The following is a 22,460-nucleotide window of genomic DNA, read 5'->3' on the forward strand; positions in this document are numbered from 1 at the left end:
ATAAGGCAAAATTTTATTCTTTAATAAAATTTTTCTAACATTTTCTCTCTTGTAATCGGTACTTTTTATAATAACTTTCAAACAAATGGCCCTCCTCATCATATTTACTTGGAGTATGCTTTTGCTTGAATTGACACTACAGTGTCAAGGATAATGTCGAAATTCAGAGAAACAGGATCCGTCCATTAAAAATGTTAGCTACTAGCCGGTATGGTGTATTCTCACCACATATTAAAACTATTTCTATTCTTTCCTGAAGAGACAACATTATTGCAACAATAACTGTTAAACATTTGACAAGTAAATCAACAACTTGACACTACCATAGCATGTATTTTATTTGTCAAGACGTACTTAAAAAATTCATTCAACGTAATTAAGCATCCTTACCGCCCTAGTTAGTGTTTACAAATAATCTGTGAATACTGAATATTGAAATTTTGATGTAATTTCAACTCTAGTGATTTTATTAATACTTATTGCAGTTTTTGAGTTGTGTCTGCTTTTTCAAAATTGAAGGTACTGACGTTTGTTTAAGAAAATAGTCAAGTGATTGAAACTTTGCACCAGTCATGTTAAAATTTTTATAGCACATTTTTAATTTCTCTCTAAAAATGTCCGTATAAGTAAAAATTTATCAGAAAAGTTAAACTCCATGATGTGTTTGTTATGTATACGTGAATTGATGACAATTAACCGAACTTGTTTTTTAAAATAAAGGGGATATTAAAATAAAGGGGATATCTTTCAAAAATAAGCAAAACGTTAACTTCATCCTAGTTGCATAAAATTTGGCATATGGATATAAAATTGGCGTAGACCAACTTTTTCAAGTAACTTTTTGTTAAATTCGATCTAGAAATGCACTTTTTCAATTTTTTTCAAAAAAAAGTTGAATTTGACAAACACTGAACGTCAGTGGGTCGCAGTTGGCCGCATCATTCCAAGTTGCATTCAAAGCACAAACAAGTGCCGAAGTTAAACTTCACTGAAACTTTTTGAAAAAAAAGTTTCCCATATGGTGCACACTTTAATGGTGACACTGTATATATTTCCATTTATTAACATATGCACTGCTTCAGTTCTATTTGGGGAACAGCAAGTGAATCTAAATAATTCGAAACATTTATTTAATACCATATTTGAAACCAATATTGAACTTATGTAAACCAAACTATTTACTAGACCTGAATTCATTCTATAAACTTGAAATCAGATGTTTCATTCATTCATTCATAATGCAAAGAAATGAAATTCGAATTTCATTCGAATTGGACATATTTACAATCATATATATATATATATATATATATATATATATATATATATATATATATATATATATATATATATATATATATATAATTTATTTTCAGAGAAAATAAAGAAGCACTATTTCAGCACAAAATTTAAATATAAAAATTTAATTTCTGTTATTTTATTATACTTTGTAGTTAGTTATAGTCCCTGATTATGACTTCTTGGCCCAATAAACAATTGAATTGAAAAACTCATCGTGAAATGCACTTTGCAACAAAAATAATCATTGAGGAATGGATTTCCTTCACACTTGATTCCATTATGTTCTCATTTCATATAAACTTCATAATTTCATGTTTACATACCAACTGCCTTTTTCCATGTAACAATGGGTTTTGGGTAGCCCTCTGCTTGACAATGTATCATTGCTTCTTGTCCGGCAGCAACACTGGCATCTGATGGTTCCACTGTCCAACGAGGTGGTACTAGAGACAATTTATTTTTATTTGGTAAGTTGTGAATATATTTTGGAAAATCGATATGAATTCAAGTTTTTCACAAAATCATAAACTCGATGTCGTACAAGAGAATTTTTAAATTTCCTCATGTTGTGTCAGTTTTGTTTCAATATAAACTTTTCACATAGGTATCTGTTTTTTCTCCATTCGATTATATCTGTTTAACTGATTGCTAACACCAAATGTACCTACTGAGTCGGGTTTCAATAACCATTTTTGAGTTGAAACGGGTATATTTTCAAGACAGTTTAATTTTTGCGTGAGAAAGATTTTGAATTTCTTCTTCTCCATCTTTATATAAAATTGTGAAACACTTCCAAAGAAAGAGAAAAAACAATTGAATTTACAATGAACTCTTCACAAAAATGTTTATTATGCAAAGGAGTAACTTTCAGGCACAAACTAGACGAAAAAGTAAGCCCACTCGAAACAACTGCTTTCATGTAAACATCGAATTACACGAGAGAAAAAGTACTTTTGCAACAACTTCTTTCATATGAACATTGAAATATCTTGTCATAGATGACAGTACGTAATGACATTAATGAGTAGTAGTAAATTGATAATATTATGAATGAAAGATGTACTTCATTTCGTGATGTTATTCAGATTGGTGCTGAAGAGGCAATATGGCAAGTGTTTTATTTCGAAACATTGATGTCCGCCATTGAGGATGTCAGCGTTCCATATAAGTGAAATTCCACCTCTTTCATATACGATACTGTGTAACAATCCTATGAATGATATCTGATTCAATCCCATAACGAATGTTTGAAATTCAAACTGAATGGAAAAAAAGTGTTGTTTCAAAAGTATTTTTCTTTCGTGTCAATCAATGTCTGTATGGAATTATTAGTTTTAAAATGGTAAGTTACTTATAATAATGATAATAATATCGTTTATTAGGCATAAAATAACACATTTATACATAAAAGAAAAAGGGTTAGCCAAAGGCTATCTTCCATCCCTCCCAAAAATTATACAGTGAGTGAAAGAAAATAATTATAAAAATACTCATTCACTATCATAACAATAATAAAGAAAAGAAAAAATAATAGATCATTATAGTTGCTAATAACTCTTAATATCCCTAACATTATTTTAGTCAATTTAACAACTTCATTGCACTTCCATACATTGAATTTTAAATTAGGACTGAGCAGTAAGCATCTGTGATTTTATTTCTTCCTTTAAATGATGAATATTATAAAAGGGGTAAAATTTCATTCAGATAAGAAGGGGCTATAAAAGAAAAACATCCTTGAAATTTGAAAGTACGGTGCCCAGGTATGTTGAACGAGTTAATTCTCAAATTGACCATATGTATGTCAGAATGCCTGCTTAATAAACTATATAAATAACTAGGTATTTTAGTTTGAAGCAACTTGAACAAAACAATTTTTATGAAATATTGGATTCTGTACCTCTGTTCAGTTCCTTCATTTTTAATAAAAATTGTGTAACATGTTTACCATATGGCATACAGCATACGAATCGCAAGCAATCATTTTGTATACGTTGTAACTTCTGCTAGTTATATTGCGGCAAAAAATTGTAATACACCGAACAACAATACTCGATATGGAGGTAAATAAGAGTTCTAACTAACCTGAGTTTCATTTTTTCTGATAACTGATACTTGACTTTATATACCGATTTGAGTTTGAGAAATGATACTTTGAAAATGTTTGTCACATGTTCATGGAAAGACAAAGAGCTATATATGGTTACTCCAAGATTTTTAGCACTGTCTACCCAGTCAATATCTGCGTTATCGAGAGTGAGCCTAAAGTTACACTGAGTTTCTACTATATATCTTCGAGACCCTATCCATAAAGCCCAAGTTTTGGATTAATTTTCAATTCATGATTCTCCGAGTATGTTCTCCGAGGAATGTTTAATGCAAATCTATGTTCATATTGGCAACGCTACTTTCTGTATCGGTGTTATGAAAAAAATATAACTGTTTATCATCTGCGTATAGAAGTACTTGAAAATGTGATAAAGAAGTGGGGTAATCAAAAATAAACACTGAAAACATCAAGGATCCTAAAATACTTCCCTGCGGTACACCTGAGATTGTTTCTTTTAGGGATGACCATGAGTAATCATCCAGTTTGACCCTCTGTGATCGGCCTGTGAGGTAGCTGGTCATCCATTTAAGAGAAATGTCATCGAATCCTATGAATTTGAGCTTGCTGATGAGTAAATCGAAAGCTTCACTTTGATCAAGCAATACTAAAATGGTGACTCTTGATTGAACTCTGAATCAATACAGTGTGGTATCACTGAAGAAATATTCTGCATGATCTATACATTTTCGTAAAGAGTTTATTTTGAAATCAACTGCTTCATTCCTTTGCTTGGAAGTTTCCTACATTTTTGTACGAGTATAGAGAGGGGAAGTAGGAAGCTAAAATCTTTCTCAAAAGTTCTGAATATTCTGAACATTTCAAAATGTTACATTATTTCATCAGTCGAATTCAATGAAAGTTCTAATCACATAGATGAGACGAATATTGTTTGAGAAAAGGCGGAAAAAACGATGTAGGTATAGAAATTCAGTTTTATCCTTTTCTCACTCTATATAGACAATCCGCATCTATTTTATTACGCGGTAGCAAAAGCAAACAAGTTTTTCGATTGGTGCGGTTGTCTAAAATTCTTCAATAACATTACAGTAAACCAAGTATTCAGCATTAAACGAATAAGCGTTCAATTATTTTTGAATATTTCTGAGGTCTTCTTCTTCATATTGATGAAAAACAAAGCGAAACAGAACGGATTACTACTCGAAACCTTTCAATTCCGCTGACGACGGTAATTCTGAGTACTCAGGGACAGTCAATAAAAAAAAACTATGTCTGCATGCAAAAAAGCAATAATGATTACCATTAACGGTGAGAGGAACGACGTACTCTTCAGCTCCTGCTACGTTGCTCGCGATGCAGGTGTAATTTCCGCTGTGAGCGGAAGTCACTCGATCAATTATTAATGACGAGGCAAATTCATCGATTCGTCTTATCACAGTTCCTAGGGCAGCGTTATTGGAGACCACTTTTCCATTCCTTTCCCAGCGGAACGTTATCGGCAGATCGCCCTCCATTATCTGGCAAGTGATGGCCGCTCTCATTCCCTCTTTCAGCAGGTTCGTCATCGGGTTTATTGGCAGGATCTTGGGACGAACTATAAAAGAATATTGCGGTGGGATTTATTGAAATGCATTGGGGTTTGTTCGTTCGAGGACATGTTGGATTTCGCGTCTGAAAGGTGTCGAATTGGAATAGATCACTTTTGATATTTTCAACCTCAAATTTACTATTGATAGATAGAGGAGAAAATAGAGGAACAGAAAATAATGAAATGATGATGATAATAATGATAATAATAATAATGACAATGGTTTGTCGAGGGGCGGACCGTTCTAATCTACTCACTGCAGTTGACCGAGTGTTTGAACAGATATATGCGCAGAGAGGGTCGAGAAGAGGAGTCGCTGGATGTAAAAGGACCCTGCTCATTGATAGATATGTAACGCAGGACTCGATACAATATAAGCGTAACCTGTCTATGGCCTGGATCGATTACCGCAAGGCATTTGATACAAAATCTTATGACTTCATCTTGCATTTGCTCAGATGACTTGCAGTACCCGACGAAATAGTGAGATGTATTGAACAACTTATACTACTCTGGCGAACTCGCTTCACCATAACATCTGGTCAAACCATAGTCCAAACAGGGTGGGTGACTTTCAGAAGGGATGTATTTCAGGGCGATTCTCTCAGTCCTCTTCTCTTCTGCACCTCATTATTGCCATTATCCGTTGCGCTCTGAAATACTCGAGGGTATAACTGTGGAACCTCCGGAAATCGGAGGCACAAAGTCACTCATTTTTTTTTATATGGATGATCTTTAACTTTATGCCTCTGCAGAGAAGGATCTCCATCAGTCCTTGAGGGTGGTGGAAGAGTACATGCATGCTATCGGTGTGAAATTCGGGATGGACAAATGTGCAATGGTCCATCTCAAAAGAGAACGATGTGGGGACTACGGAGATAATGTGCAGCTCGTAGATGGAAGCATCCTACACCATTTGTATGCCGGGGAGACGTATACTCACTTCGGGGTGGAACAAAGCCACTCACAGTTAGTGAGTGAGTTTACAGCAGTTACTACACATATACTACTATACTATAGGGCTTTGCATCCAAAATCGTTTGTTTCACAGTTGTACTCAGGATTGGAGCATTTTTCTTTAGGGCAGCTACTCGAGCAGCTGATGAACTCGGTTTAGTTTTCGATACTGAACGAGGTGATTACAACTTTGTCACTGAATTGGAACCCGTCCAGCAAAAATCTCATAAAAAAGCCGTAGAAAGCACCTCACTTCTGCCGATACACAAGGATGAGCCAGTGCATGTGGTCTTCTTCAATAACATTAAAGACCTTAGCTCATCGAAGCGCCTGACTTCCGCTTTCCTCAGGTCGAGTTGGAAACTGAGGGGTTCATGATGACTGCCAGGATGGTGTCTAATGCACTTGCTGTCAGCATGTCCAGCATATGCGGTCTCGGCTTATATCCATCGATATAACGCGGCCCTAAGAGTGCTATATTACCATCTACGGCGGTATTGACGAGACACTGGTGTTGCCCTACGCTCCGGGGATATTGGATCCGTTGTGAGGAACGATAATAAGCCTGATGTAGTCCGTGTCGACCAAGACGATATTTGTCGTGGAGTTTTCAGCTCCTGGCGAGAAGAACAACGCCCGAAAAGAGGAGGAAAACCGGATTAATTATAGAGATTTTCTCTTCAAACTCCGCAGACTCTATCCAGACCACTTTGTCAAGAGATTTTTTCTGATTATTGGAGTCCTTGGTGGAATGATGCCCTTTCTACTCTCGAATCTTGAAATTATACCGGCTTATCTCACTGAGGCAGAAATCTTAGCCGGACGTATGCAGAAGGCTGCCATTCTTGGCTCACTGCGCTTGCCTTGGGCACATGATTCTCGGACCCATGAGTAGAAGATAATTGTAGATACCAACAATCGAGACATTGGGATGTAACTCGAGTTCAGATTGACACTACAATTTTATGAAAGTCAGTAATTTTCGTGACTATAAAGTATATGAACTCCAATTGGAATACATTTTGTGTGAAATAGATTATTCGGATGGACAACGGTGTGGGCAGTATTCAGATTCTATAATTTGAAAATTTATTTAACATTAAAAATATTTGTCACAAATATTTGAATGTTTGTTGTTCAATTGACTTATTTGAAAACTTCATTACACCAAATTTTATATTCAGCTCGTCACTATAACTAGTAAATTTTGAATTGCTGTTCAGTAAGCCAGTACAATGAATATGTCCCATGAATCAAATCATCTGAATGAACGAAGCTGAAAGGAACGAAGCTGAAGCGAACGATAACTAACATATTTCTCATCGCCCCCTCTGCCCGTAGATGAGGTACTAACTACTGTGTATAAGTACAATTCCATAATAGTAGACACTGTGTAGTAGGTTGTGTAATCGAAACATTATTTATCAATCTGTAACGTACAAGTGCGCAATTAACGTTAGTGATGGCGGCTAAAAAGCAGAAATTAGACGTTCGATCCTTTCAAAGGTCTTGGACAAGTAATTATGGGTTTGTACAGAAAAGAGATCGAGCCATATGTGCATTATGTCGGGAAAGCGTAGTATTCCGGACATCTAGTGTTAACGATACATAAGGGATTTGAAGCTCTTTTTGCTGCTCGCATTGGTCGACCACTTTTGACATTTCATTACATCATTCATTAAGAAAGGCTATGCGCGCAGATCTCAAGCGGAAGTTTGAAATCTGTAACGGATACCGTTGTTGAAGTTGTCAACTACATTGCTGGTGGTTCTACATTAACTCTCGGACAACTTTTACTATAAATATACTCTCAGACAACTCTTTACAGAGCAATAAACGCTAGCTCAGCCGCAGTAAAGTGGCTTTTAGATTTGTTGAATGTTTGGGAGAAATTAGGTCATTATTGTTGCAAAAAATCGAACTCAAGTCGAGATAATAAAGGATGGATTTGTAAGTTGATGTTCCTAATTAATGTTACAAATCATCTCGACGAACTAAACTCTGAGCTGCAAGGATCGGGTCAAACTGTTCCAGATTTGTATGATTCCTAGAAGTCATTTAAAATGAAAATTTCAAAGAACACGTCAATTTCCATTTCTAGGGGGACTGATTTTGATATGAAAATCATACCCGAAACTTCACCCTCCTGCGGGCAGCAACTCGCCCCTCATGTTTTTTCAGTAGCATGGGGGGGTCGAGTGATTTATCATTTGGAAGGCTTTACGTCCATCTATTATTTCTGTTTTTTTTTCGAAATTGATTAATTCGTTATCAAGAAATTAAATGTTGAAAGTTTTATTTAATAAAAAACAGAAAATTCGCACTAAAATAACTCAAGGTTTTCTGCGATTCCTTCGATATTTTGCACATTTTTCCTTCTAATTGAAATACTGGACACTGCACTATAATGTAATGTATTGTTGGTGCAACTTCACAAATGTGGCACTGTGGTTGATCTGCTGGAGATATCAAGTATTCGTGTGTCCGTTGTCACCCGAAGACGATTGTGGATACTAATAATCGAAACGTCGTGATTTTTAATTTTTAATTTTTGTTAATAATATTTTTTAATTTTCAGCTTTTATTATTATTTCAATTTTTTATTTTCTGGTTGTAGCTTGTAATTTCAGTATTTTGTTTTAATAAAATTGTTATTTTCGGTTAATCTTTTCATTTTTGTCAGGGATTTCACATCAATTTATATTATATCAGACAATGGAAGTCTGAACTGATGAAATACAAGTATTCGTGGGTTAGACGGAGTAGAAGTTGCAGTTTTAGGACATGTACAAATGAATAATTGCATCAGCTACTAGTGTTTTTCGGATTTTGAAAGCCTACAAATTCCATCCTTTCAAAATGAGGCTAGGTCAGGAATTAAACGAAGATGATCCCAATCATCGACTTCAGTTTTGTGAGGTGTTCAGCGAGAAGTTGACCAATAACCCAAACCTATCATATGTGGAATTGGCCGCGGTGGTAATGCGCCCGACTCACGATCGAAAGACTGTGGGTTCGATTCCTGCCTCGACTAGATATTTTTCTCGAGATAATTTATCTGGTTGAAGCTGGGATGATTCTGCAACCGTGTTGGGAATCACACGTTGAAAGGTAAGACCTCGTTAGTCCTTAGCTCGCACAAGTTTCTCAACTTCTGAGAGTTGTCGTTCGTATGGGGTCGACAGCTGATTAACGGAAAAACAGATTTTAAAACAGACAGAATACATGTTTTCCAGACGAAAGTTCTCTCATGTTGAATGGTGAAGTGAATAGACATAATTGTCGTTACTGGAGCGATGTGAATCCTTATTTGGTTATGGGAATATATTTACAAACTCGACAAAAATTGAATGTCTGGTCCGGCATTCTTGGTGATCATATTGTTGAACCATTCTTGATTGAAGGTAATCTCAATGGAGACACACACTTAAATCTATTAAAAGACTGTGTAGATCCTATGAATACCTACAGAAATTTAAAAAAATGATGACAATTTCGTAAAAAATGAAAAAACATTCCAGCAGGATTGTGCACACCCACATTATGATAATTGGGTGAGACAGTTTTTGGACAAACGTTTTCTAATGTGTTGGATCGGAGAAGGGGTCCAGTGAAGTGGCCAGCAAGATCACCTGATCTCACACCGATGGACTTCTTTATGTGGGTACACCTAAAGTCGAAAGTGTACTCTACTAAGCCTACAAATCTGGAAGACCTGCGACAGAGAAATATTCGGGAATGCCGATTGCTGACTCAGCACATTTCAAATAACGTACGGAACGCTTTCGAGAGTAGACTGTATTATTGTATGGAACTAGGTGGAGGTCATTTTGAATAATTTATCCGTTGATTTTGTTTCCACTGATATTAGTTGTTGTTGATTCACTTATTAAAATGACGCAAAAGTACCCGGATAAAGTGCTGGAGACTATGAACGCAGTACTGATGGAAGGTAACTTTCCGAAGGAATCGAAAACCGCGAGGCTGGTACTAATCGAGAAAGAAAGTAAAGCAGAAAACACAAACAAGGCGTTCCGACCCATATGTGTGTTGAATGTCCTGAGAAAGCTGCTAAAAAAATGCTACTGGGAAGACTGAAGATAGAAACAGAGAGAACGGGCGGGCTATCAGATGAACGGTTTGGCTTCCGAGAGGGACGATCTACAACGGACGCACTGGAGAGGGTAACGGGAAACAGCGGAGAAAGCCAGAGACGGTCCATACCATAAGAGGAAGCTGTGCACTCTTATAATCATCGATGTACTGAACGCATTCAACACAGCACCGTGGAACGGAATACTGGAGAAAGATCACCCCGTACCTCCTTAAAATGTTAATCAGCTACTTCGAAGAGAGATGGCTAATGATAGAAGTGGAAACAAAAATGAAAGTAACCTGTAGAGTTCCTCAGGGATCCGTATTAGGACCTACTCTATGGAACCTCTACTATGACAGCATCATCAGTATCCAAACCCCGGATGGAGTCAGGCTAGTAGGCTTTGCCGATGATGTGGGGATTGTAGTTACAGCCAAAACGAAGGAAAACCTGCAAATGATAGCAAATCAGACTCTACAAAATATTGCAGAATGGCTCCATCATAAGCGATTGAGACTGCCCCACAGAAAACGAAAGCAGGAAGAAAAATCAAGACCATCAGCCTAGAAATTGAGGATACCGTGGTGGAGAGCCAGGAAAAGGTGAGATATCTAGGTATGCTGTTGGATAAAAACATGACAATCGGGGCTCATATAAGGAGAACAGCGGAAAAAGCTAACAAAGCCCTAGCGGCGATAGGAAGGCTGATGCCCAAAGCTAGAGGTCCGAGAGAGGCCACAAGAAAAATTCTGTGCTCAGTGGTGCATTCAATTATGCTCTATGCAGCACCAATCTGGCACAAGGCTCTGCAGAGGGAGGTCAACCGAAAAGTCTTGCTAAGCACTCAACGCCGGACGGCTATCTATATAACTAGAGCATACAGAACCGCATCCACTAGGGCACTTTTAGCAGTAGCACGGATTCCCCCATCCACATATGGGCTAGACAAAGAATGGAAGAGAGGTCAACTGAGAAGACCAACGCTAACACGACTATGCTCGAAAGATGGCAGGAATGGTGGCAAGGAGAAGCAGACACAGGACTGTGGACGCGCACACTTATCCCGGATATAGCTCCCTGGTTTTCGAGAAAGTATGGTGATACCATGTACCACCTGACACAGCTACTAACAGGGCACGGGTGCTTCCAGACTTACCGCCAACGCTTCCATTTAAGCAATAGCGACTCATGCATATACTGCGAGGAAGGTGACACCGTCGAACATACATTCTTCACCTGTATGAGATGGCATCAAAAAAGACAAGAAGTGGAAACGGTCACAGGTCAACTAACTCCAGACAACATAATGAACAAGATGCTGGAGGATGCAGAAATTTGGACTAAGATAAGCTCCCTGGCCAAATACATAATTGACACGAAGGAGAGAGACATCAGGGTGAGAGAAAATAGACAGCGATGAGAAAAAAAAAACTAAGAACAATAAGCATCCTCTTTCTGAAGTAATGCCCCAAAGCAGTTCCAGAAAGAGCCACTTGAATGCTGAAGAGGGGTTTTAGTGGGTAGGCTGTGACAGAGTCATGGAGTCCCACACTTCGAGCAGGAGCGTTCCCCTCAGAAAAAAAAAACTTATTAAAATGAACCACAGCGAATATTTTGTTTTTACTTGAAATAAAACGTTTGTCATTTAATTTCTCAATAAAGAATGAACCAATTTCGAAAAAAATCACAGAAGTATTACAGGGTATTGTGTACCTTTTGAATGATGTATCACTCGACCCCCCATGCCATTGAGAAAAATAGGGGGTAGTTGCTGACCGCAGGGGGTGAAGTTTCGGGTATAATTTTCATATCAGAATTAGTCTCCCTAAAATTAAAAACTGACGTGTACTTTGAAATGTTTGATTATACGTCCGTTTCTGATTTTCAGGGGGTGTTAAGTTTTCCTTGGAACGACCTATATAAATACTTTCTAAATCTAAAAACATACTTATCCAATTTTAAAAATTGTGATAATGCTGCATTCAGTGAGAAAATGTTAAACTACATGACTTCACTGGAAGAAGAATTTGTTGAAAGAGGTTAAGATTTTGATGAACATGGTCACATGTTCTCCTTCTTAATGGATTTTGCTAGCATTCCTTTTAATGATTCTCCCACGGATGGAAATTCAAGATTTTGAGCTTCAGCATATTGAATTTAGGAACTCCAAGTTATGTAAGACAAAATTTGTGGAACTAGGAAAAGTATCAGAAAGTGAGCCTCAGGATAACTCAAACGAAATACTGAATTGTTGGGCTAGTTTGCCAGATGAATTTATTTGCCTCAAAATGATGTCATTTGAACTCTTTCTGCATTCGGATCGTCCTATACCAATGCGTGAGCAAGTTTTTTACCATATGAAATTCATTTTAAATCCATAACGAAAGTAACTAAACATGAACCAGAAATACAAAAGCTTTCGCGAGAAACACAAGTGCAAAGATCACACTGAAAACGAAAATGTTTCCTTTTTGATTAAAATTTTCATAAATATTGTTGATCATTTTTTTTATTTTATTAGTTACCTTTCTGATTACTTTCAACGATTTTTGTATGAAAATTATATGTATGTATATTTATAGTGGCACTTTGATTTTGTTGAAAATTGTACCTGGGTTGAAGGTTAAAAGGTTGCCGACCCCTGCTTTAGATGATTTGATTCATAGCCAGTCTTCAACTATGCTCACTTTCTAAATGTTTCCATTCATGTGTATTATTCTGATCTGAACCCTATTACCATGAAAATGTTATGGAAAATCGAAATTATTGATACAATAGGTGGTTACTACTCATATATATTTCGAGATACATTTTGAACTCTGCAGATCTCTTCTTCATGGTGAGTGAAAATTCTCATTAGTTCATTTTTTGTAAAGTATCATGCTAACATTTCATTGGGAGATATTTACGTAACTTCATCAGAAATGTGTGATATTGCACAGTTTGATATTCAGGGCCGGATTAAGGGAAGGGCAGGCGGGGCTACTGCCCGGGACATTTTTACTAAGAATACTTGCACAAACATAATGATACTGTTATTGATACATCAGAAAGCCCTGACTACACATTTCCATTTACTATCAATTTTTTGATTTCATCCAGCATTTCAGTAGCAATACTTTTTGTCAATGTGTAATTTGCAATTTGTACCCATGAGTTGGAAAGGAATAAAATGAGTGAAAAAATCGGAAAAACGGTTGCCCCTGCAAGTCATCCTTATAACTTCTTCCAGTTCAAAATTTCAAAAATTATTTGACCCTATCTATTGAACGCGTCGATTTTCACTTGCTTTTTGTGCTTTTTGTGGTCGTGGTCTCAAATAATAATTTTTCGTCTCCAGTGTGAATTTTTCATCAATACCGACGTCGATAACATTGTTTAATCAGTTTCAATTATGATAAATGGGAGAAAGAAAATATTACCAACTCAAGAATACCCAAATTACCAATTGTACACCAATAATTTTTCAAAATATTAATACTTATTTCTGGTTGGTAATTTGAGGATATCATTATGCAAATGGAGTTCCTTATACATTTATTGGTATAATTGTAGATCTTGTTGCAATGACAATAATTGAAAGAGAATATTTTGAATTGGGTAAAGTTTCTTACCTGAACAGAATCAGAATCATATTTACTAATTTAAAATACATTTTTAAAAATTATTCTTGGAAAGATTCATATTCATTGCTGGATGGTGATTTGTGAATTTTATGATGCAAATGAACTTACTTTTTGATTCAATAGTATGATTGGTTGCAATTACAACAAATTAAAAGACTGATATGGGTAAATCTTTTTACCTGAACAGGAGTATGACACGTACAAAATGATTCAAATTATTGAGAAAAGTGTCTTCAACATTTTAAATTCATGAAATAACTATGACAAAAATATGATAAATGTTCAAATTCATGTCTGTAATATTAAATTCAACACTGGAAGAAAAATCTGTTCACAGTACAGAATGGACACGACTTTCATTTATTAAATAGATATATGAAGGCAAAACAAGTTTAGAAACAATATTTTCAACTGAATCTAAAAGTGAAAATGATACATGGATTTCGAAAATATTTGAAGAAACTAGTGAATTATTCAAGAAGTGAAAATAATGGATTTTCTTCTTACTCAATTAAATAAATACATAAAATGAGAAAGCATTTTCTACTGAACGTGGAGATCTTCAGGTGGTTCGTTACTGTCTCATTACTATTGAAAAACTTAAAAAAAAAGTTCAGAAATGCGAACTTTACGTACTTAGTTGATGAAATGTTACATAAATGAGTTCTATACTGTAGTGAGAATTATGGAGTGAGTTCTCAAATACCCAACCTCTGATTTAGAATTCTCATGAATATCAACTAATTAAAATTATTCATATTTCGGAAAAACACTGTTGATTCTATTTGAATTACCTCTCTGATTATGGAACAAGAATTATTTTCAATATGAGCGTCTCTTCAAATTTTACATACAGGGTACATTCATCGAAGTGAAAGTCTAACGATACGAGTACTTATAAAAATTCGCATTTCCCTCTGTTTGAGAATTTGTGAAATTCCATTTTGCCTAGAGTCTCCTACTGTTTCGTATATTGCGGAAGTTTAATTGAATTTGTCTTGTGACACACATTTTCTAACTTTCGTTCGAACAGTTCGAACAAGTATCCAGTTGGAAACGCTATTGGACAAATATTTGAGTTTATTACTTTAGCCAATCCATAGGGTAATGAATAAAACAGTATATATGAAATATTTGCTAAATTCTATTTTTGTCCATCCAAGGAAAGTCAATGGCCTGCACATGTTAAATTCTGTTCGACCAACTACTGAGTGCAAGCCCAAAGTTCGGTATGTGATGTAATTGTTCGATACTTGATAAAAATCTATAACGTATTCAAGTATCCTTTATTCTGTCCGCTGCTTCGCCCACATAGAATTTGGTTTGTCACATTGAGTTTCGTGACATACCATTTTTAACAAATAGTTACAACATTTTTAATCAACCCGGAACTTCAGGTTCCCAACTTCAAAACTGACGTAATTCAATACAATCTCTGAATCCTTATTTTTCCTCCTTGGGGGTGGAAATTCCTGATTCCCTTTCCAGATGCTTATATATGCTATACAAAGAACTTACCTGCATATTTCAAGATTCTAGGTTCAGTAGCTTCGGTCGTATATAAGAGTGGGTAATTTATATTTTCACTTACAAAATGCAGTACGGAAAAATATGGCAACTGCACTAAGTAATGCATGTAATGAATAGTTTCGAAAATCGAATTATGTTACCCATAAAAAAATTCGCAAAACTAACATAACCGTCAGCGACGTCTGCCCTCACGCGTCTGCCCGCGTTCGGGTCGGGGTCTCGGCGATGGCGTTTCATTGCTTAAACCGCCCCCTCGCATCGTCCCCCGTCATCTTACAGTAGACGCGACGAGTAATGGTTGATCTTATCGTGATAACTTTCAAGCGATTCGTCCAAATTACTTAGCGTAAAAAACAAAGTTTATCTATATTAAATACTCAAAAGATAATTGTATCAATTTTTATAAGAATTTGACAGATATTCTAATATGTGCATTTTGAAAAAAGTTTTCAATTTAATCATATTTATGGCTCAGTGCTTTGCATATAGTGGCTAACACATAAGAGGTATATGCTATATCGAACTTTTATTCAGAACTATTCAAGATGAACAATCTTACGGTACCTACATTATCTGCATGTAACTCCAGTGGTATAGGCAGCGCACGTCAAGATAGCTCTCAGGGAGCAATTAGTTGATACTTATACAAAATTACTCAAAACGATTGATAGGCTGGAACATCAAAGAGAGGTTAGAGAATTGTCTCTCTTCTATAGATACTTTCACGAGAATTGTTCAAGTGACTTGGCACATTTTATTTCTACAAGAGCGGTACATATCAGAAATACGGGACGGATTGTGTCTGCTCATAGTTTTGAGTTCCAACTCAAACTTCACTGTTTGAGAATTATTTTATTTGGGGAACGCCGTTCATGTGGAATAAACTTCCTGAGAACTAGCTACCTTATTTTTATAACCGACTTCTCAATCACAGATCAAAGTTTGTCAGAAAATAATCCAGAGGATTCAAATACAAATGGAATTATTCTCCAGCAATTCGAATTTATTGTGAATCACTTTCGCACAGGCACCGCTCTAAGATACCTTGAAAAGTTTCTTGTTGTGCTTGTGTTTTGTTCTCAAAAAAAGCATACATGTTATTCTGTATTTATGTGAAATTTCATCTGAATTCGTTCATTTGTTTAGGCGTGAAAAAGTCATGAACATACAAACATACATCCATCCTCACAAACATTCACATTTATAATATTATACATTTTCACTGGATAGCTCACATACCGTGTCTTACAAAATAATAGCTACCTCAAGCATTTTCGAATAGTAGTACAACGCTCGAAGAAGCTATTGTGTAGCGTGAAGCGGGTTTGTAAACTGTTATGTGAAACTCTCACAATACTCGAATACCAAAGTTAGCTTTCTAGATGTAAATTTTGCCTCCAAGTTGACATAGGAGCCACAAATATAAAATATTCCATTTAGATGTATGATCAACTCAGTTCGGTGCGATGCCTATCAAATAATATATGGGAATGAAATAAATAGGTGCTGCTGTATTCGATGCGAAGGTGAGGATTCAGAGTGGCTCAATATTTCTAGAACCCTTATTTTTTTCAAAATGGATTATGAAAACATCGTTAATTTATATGCTCTCAAATCAACACTCATAATATCATATACCATACAATTTGCTGCACTTCGATTAGCTTTAGAGATTTACATATGGCTCTATCAAAAAGCATTTGAAGGTACTAGATTTGAGAAAAAATATACGTTTTTGGAACTATTGCGTAGCAATATCTTCACAATCACTTCACAACCTAGCTCAAACAAGGCGCACAAGGCTCAAACATCGGTTCAAGAATAGGCTCTTTGGATATCACTCGTTCCATAAATTCATAGAAAATGAAAAATGATCATGAAGGAAGATGTATGTATCTCCTTGGGAAGTAAGGATTGAAAGAGCCTTTGCAACTCATCACGAGACGTTGTTAATCTAGGCTAGTTGTGATATTGCAGAAACCCAACTTAGTGAACCCTAAGTTTTCTGAAAAATAATCTAATCTGAGTCGCAGAATAATAACTATTATTCTGCGACTCGCTTAGCATTCTGGAAGCTCTTGGGAATAGTTTTTGTTCAGATTCAATTATACAGCAGATCCTGGAATTGAAAACAGAATGAATCCTTGAAAATCCCTCTGAGAGGAACGTCATATTAAATTCACAATTGTTTTTTTCCGTCCACTGGAACGCCTTCATCCAATATTTGAAATTTCATAAACAGTACATCACATTATCAGGGATTCATAAAAATACAAAAGCGAGTGTCAATGCAGTCAATGTTGGAAGGTGTGGTCACTTTGGTTATACTAAATCTTATATTTTTAAAGAAAGGTTGGTTGAGTAACAGAATTGAATTAAAAAAACAACTAACCTGTCTCATTTGATCACTAAACTAGTTAACTTATTTTTATAACTGACTTCTCAATCACAGATTGAAGTTTCCGTTAACAAGCTGTGGTCCCCCTACGAGTGATTTCTGTATTATGAGATAAAGCACCATTCTAGTAATACCAGACTCTCTCCTTTTCGTCATGTTCATCTAACATTTTACATGTGACATCTTTGGACTACCGTATCACATACCCAGCAATATTGTTTTGAATTTGAGTTCTCTTATCCGACATTTTTGTGTCCCTGAGACAAGGTGGGGATTTTTAAACCCCAATAATGATAGTAGCTTAAACATTGCGTTCTTTGAAAATTTTGCTTCTTTGATAATTTTTTTGAATAAGTTATTTACATAATGCAGTGTTGTAGGCGGCCAACATCTGATATTCTTGAGAATGTGAAGCAGGGAATTGAAACTCGTTCATACTATTGTATGCAAGTTGATGGAAGTCAATTCAAACATTCGAGTAAATTTTTCCTGTTCAGTTTCACTTTCTAGTTCGGAATTAAATACAAACTTAGGTAATTATTTTTTTTACATTTCTTATCGTTGTGATGTTGAAAATATTAGATAGTTGGACACAGAACTGAACATCTTTCAAAAACTCGAATATTATTCTCATTTGAAATTTTTGACATGTGGGTCGTTGAGAGGAGAGAGTGACTAAACAACGTGAAAGTCAATTCCCTTAAGAACTGAAAATGACGCGTTCACGGAATTTTTACGAACTCAATATCAAATACTTATGATGCACTTTTTGGAACCTTTGGTGTAGTAATGAATATTACTGGAGTTTTTTCCCAACACCAAATCGCTATTTTTAACACCTCGACACGTGTTTCGATCACCAAGCGATCATCTTCAAGAGGAAGAACTATCGCGAAGCTAACGCTATTCATGCTATATAGATATACCCTATAGATGAACCCTACACCTGTGGTACACTTGTAGGGTTTACCTGTAGAGTATATCTATATAGCATAAATAGCGTTAGCTTCGCGATAGTACACCTGTAGGGTTCATCTGTAGGGTATATCAATATAGCATAAATAGCGTTAGCTTCGCGATAGTTTCTAGTTTAATCTTCCTCTTGAAGATGAGCACTTGGTGATCGAAACACGTGTCGAGATGTTAAAAATAGCGATTTGGTGTTGGGAAAAAACTCCAGTAATATTCGATATCAAATAACTGATTCAGGGTGGCTCGTTTTTACTGGAATGCAATTTGTTGTTCTATTTGAAATGAAACTCTTACGGCAAATTTTCGGTGAACTGAAACTATTTCAAACTGATAGATTATTTCAATTTATTTCTGATCCCGGATGTTTACAATCAAAATAGCCATATTTAATGAAAAATTCATAACTAGGTAGCCAGTACATTAAAGTTATATTCTGAATGACCATAGCGCATTCACCAATATTTGCTAAACGGTTCTATAAAAATACAGAGTAGACATCAATATAAAATTGATATTGGGATATTATGCTTATTGAATGATATATTGATCATATTTCCCAATTCAACTTGATGCTCCTCATCCCATGTGAAGGTTCATTGAATATTTAAATACCTCAAGTTTACTGAGTATGAATTTCATATTAAAAAAAAATCTGTTCAATTATTGTTCATTTGATGCCTTATTTTTCAGTATGAGGAGAATATGTGGATCACCGATATAACTGATCATCTAACAGCTACTTTATTAGTATACGTTTCAGTTAGTTTTGAAAGTATTTAAAAAATGTTCTCAAAATACCTATTGTGGAAATAGTGTTGAAAAAATGCGATATTTGAGAGATATTACTGACTGGTAGTCTGGGACGACTCATGTGATATTGAGTATAAGATGAATAATATGACTTAGAGAAAAATATTTACTCTTTGTCTACGAAATTTTTTATTGAAATCTCTCCCTCACGGATGATGTCAACTTCAGCATTCCCAACGAATGGTTTGGGTGGAACTGTTCACAATGATTATCAAATATTCAGTTATGAGAAATTGAGTGCATCTTGAGAAAGTTTTGAAATGAAATATCACTTTTTTCAGTTTTCTCAACTTGTTGTCTTTAATATATTAGATATACTAGGTTGGGTAAATGCTAATACATTGGATACATAGAATTCCGTAACCCCAAAGTAGAATCATATCTATGACAGTGTTTGTCTACTCTGGACAAAGCTGTTAATGGTTATATTTTCTGATACATTGTTATGACATTGAGAAACTTTCGTATCCATTGGTCATTATGAAAGCTAACTTCGATAGACTGTTGTTCGAATATTAGAATGTTTGCGATGATCATCACATTTAATTATGTGTATATGCATTTAGGCTGCAAATAGAAATTATTATGGAGTCTACAAGGTGGCTCAAAAAGTGTGACATATCGAAGTTGTGTTTTTTCAAATAGAACCCCCTGTATTTCGTTACACTTTTGAATAGGCTAGGAAAAAAATCATATGATTTCATACCAGGAACTATATACCTAACTATAACCGTTGTCGAGTTATTGATTTTTCTTTGAAAATGTTAGGTACAGTTGGAAAATAAAATAACATCGGAATGTGTCGAAATCATTCCTTCGAATTCTGCACAAGCATGAAAGGGGTTCTGGGCTATTGATTTTGATATACTCCGTTTCTCAATATTATACAGGATGTTCAAAAATCATTATCACTTTTTTATAATTTCGGACAAAAACTACACCTCACAAACTTTATTTGAAAAATATATCACATCGAGTTTCGCTAGCACAGTAGCTTTATCAAGTGATTTGCATACACTAATATTTATATACTACAGGTAACCATAATTGAGACTACCTCCAAAAATTACTTGAACCTCTACCTAAGGTACCTGTTCAATTATGATCACATGAAGCATATTACCTTACATATACATCAATAATAATTCTTTCTTGGTTTTTAGGAAAACAAGTTCAATAATGGTGATCACCAAGGAGGATGAACATTCTTGGCTTTCATTTTATTTTCTGATGAATCTACTTCAATGGCTCAGTGAACAGACACAACTTCCATTATCATAGTGATATGAATCCTCATTTTTTCCTCACTCTGGATCACCAGAATAGATGGTCTGTTTGAGGAATTTTAGGTACACAAGTTATAGAACCATATATTTCAGATGGAAACTTGAATGGCCGATTATTTTTACAATTTTCACGAAATGATCTGCCTGAGCTTCTGGAGAATATGCCGCTGAATGTCAGACAACGGATGTGGTTACAATTGGATGGAGCTCTTCAAATTCAGTGTCAGACAGTTTTTGAATATGTGTTTGTCTAATGAATGTATTGGTAGGGAAGGACCACAAAATTGGTCAGTGAGATCACCAGATTTGATTTGCCTCGATTTTTTCCTATGGGAGTACTTGAAGAATGAGGTTTACGATACTCTTCCAACTACACTGGAAACGGAGGAGAGAATAAAGGCTGCTTTTCGAAGAGTGACTCCTCAAATGTTATTGAATAGAGAGAGTGAATCTTCATATTCAATAAGATGGTCATCATTTCGAGTGTCTACTATAAATTGAATACATTTGTTTCTTCAATTGAGTAATAAAAAAAATTTGTAAAGTCGGTTCAATGAACTACTGTTAAAATATGAATGTTTAAAAAAATCTGTTCAAAATCTGTTTTTTCGATAATCAGCTGTCACCCCCATACGAACGACAACTTTCAAAAGTTGAGAACGTGTGGGAGCTAAGGTAAGGGTCTTACCTTTCAACGTGTGATTCCTAACACGGTTGGAGAATCATTCCAGCTTCAATCGAATCGTGGGTTCAATCGAACCCACGATCTTCCGATCGTGAGTCGGGCGCACTACCACCGCAGTCAATTCCACAACATGTGAATGATAATTTTCATTTTAGTGAGCAGTAAATATTTTCGATGAAGATAAGTGTTACAACTATCAATAAGAATTCTGTGAGTGAATCAAGCAAATATCGCTTCAGGGTTATCTCGATTGAAAAAATGCATTGAAATGAAACCTTGGTACTATTTGAAAAAGCCAATATCTGAAAAACTATTCAGGTTAGGTATAGAGGTCTCCAAAATGAAACGAGAGATAACTGACCTGAAGAGATAACTCATCCGGAGATGAGTTATCTCTTGTAGATAATAACAATCGAAACGTCGTGAACTAACGTGGCTTGGATTCTCTTAACTATTTATTTTTATTTTCATTTTATTTCTTTGTGATTTTTATACTTTACTTTTCATTTTTCGTTCAATCGTATTTTTGTTACTTGTATTTTATTTCACTATTCTTTCATTTTAGGTTAATTTTCCCTAATATAATTGTTATTTTCAGCTATTCATTTTTAATTCTTCTTTTTTAGTTGTTTCAGGGATTTCAAATCATTTTATATATCAGACAATGGAAGTCCGAACTAGTGAATTTTATGTTGTTCAAACCAAAAAATTGACCAGAAAAAAAATTTGAAAATAACAAAGTTATATTTTATTAAATTTATAAAAAATGACCGTGTTCTTTGAACATGTATAATATTGAGAAATGGGTTTTATCGAAATCAATAGTCCAAAATTTATAGTCCTAACATTTTCATGAAAAAAATCAATAACTCGAGAACGGTTATAGTTAGGTACATAATATCTTATATGAAATCATATTATTTTTGCATCCGAAAAAACACAACTTTGATATGTCACACTTTTTTGAGCCACCTTGTAGATGTTGAGAAAGTAAAGAAAATTGTTATCAGGAATCATCGAATCACTATTAGAGAAGTTGCTGAGGATTTTGGCACATGAGTTGTCTCATGCCATGCAACTTTTTTGGGAATTTTTTGCATGAAGCGTGTGGCAGCAGAATTCGTTCCCAAATGGCCAAAGTC

At 35.3% G+C, this 22,460-nt stretch overlaps 1 protein-coding gene across 2 annotated transcripts in view; it reads right to left on the reverse strand.

Annotated features, from left to right (window-relative positions):
- The window catches only part of Dscam4 (Down syndrome cell adhesion molecule 4), a 585,723-nt gene that overhangs the window by 66,467 nt on the left and 496,796 nt on the right, over positions 1-22,460 (reverse strand). For both annotated transcript variants that reach the window (XM_074180747.1, XM_074180746.1), the window contains exons 10-11: positions 4,671-4,964; positions 1,626-1,745 (exon numbers count right to left, since the gene is read on the reverse strand). In XM_074180747.1, the coding sequence (XP_074036848.1) occupies positions 1,626-1,745; positions 4,671-4,964 (414 nt within the window). The remainder of the gene's footprint in view (positions 1-1,625; positions 1,746-4,670; positions 4,965-22,460) is intronic.

This window comes from Leptinotarsa decemlineata, unplaced genomic scaffold (genome assembly GCF_025532065.1).
Source record: "Leptinotarsa decemlineata unplaced genomic scaffold, Ldec_3_MD MMD2_tig00026299_RagTag_RagTag, whole genome shotgun sequence".
Lineage (NCBI taxonomy): Eukaryota > Metazoa > Arthropoda > Insecta > Coleoptera > Chrysomelidae > Leptinotarsa > Leptinotarsa decemlineata.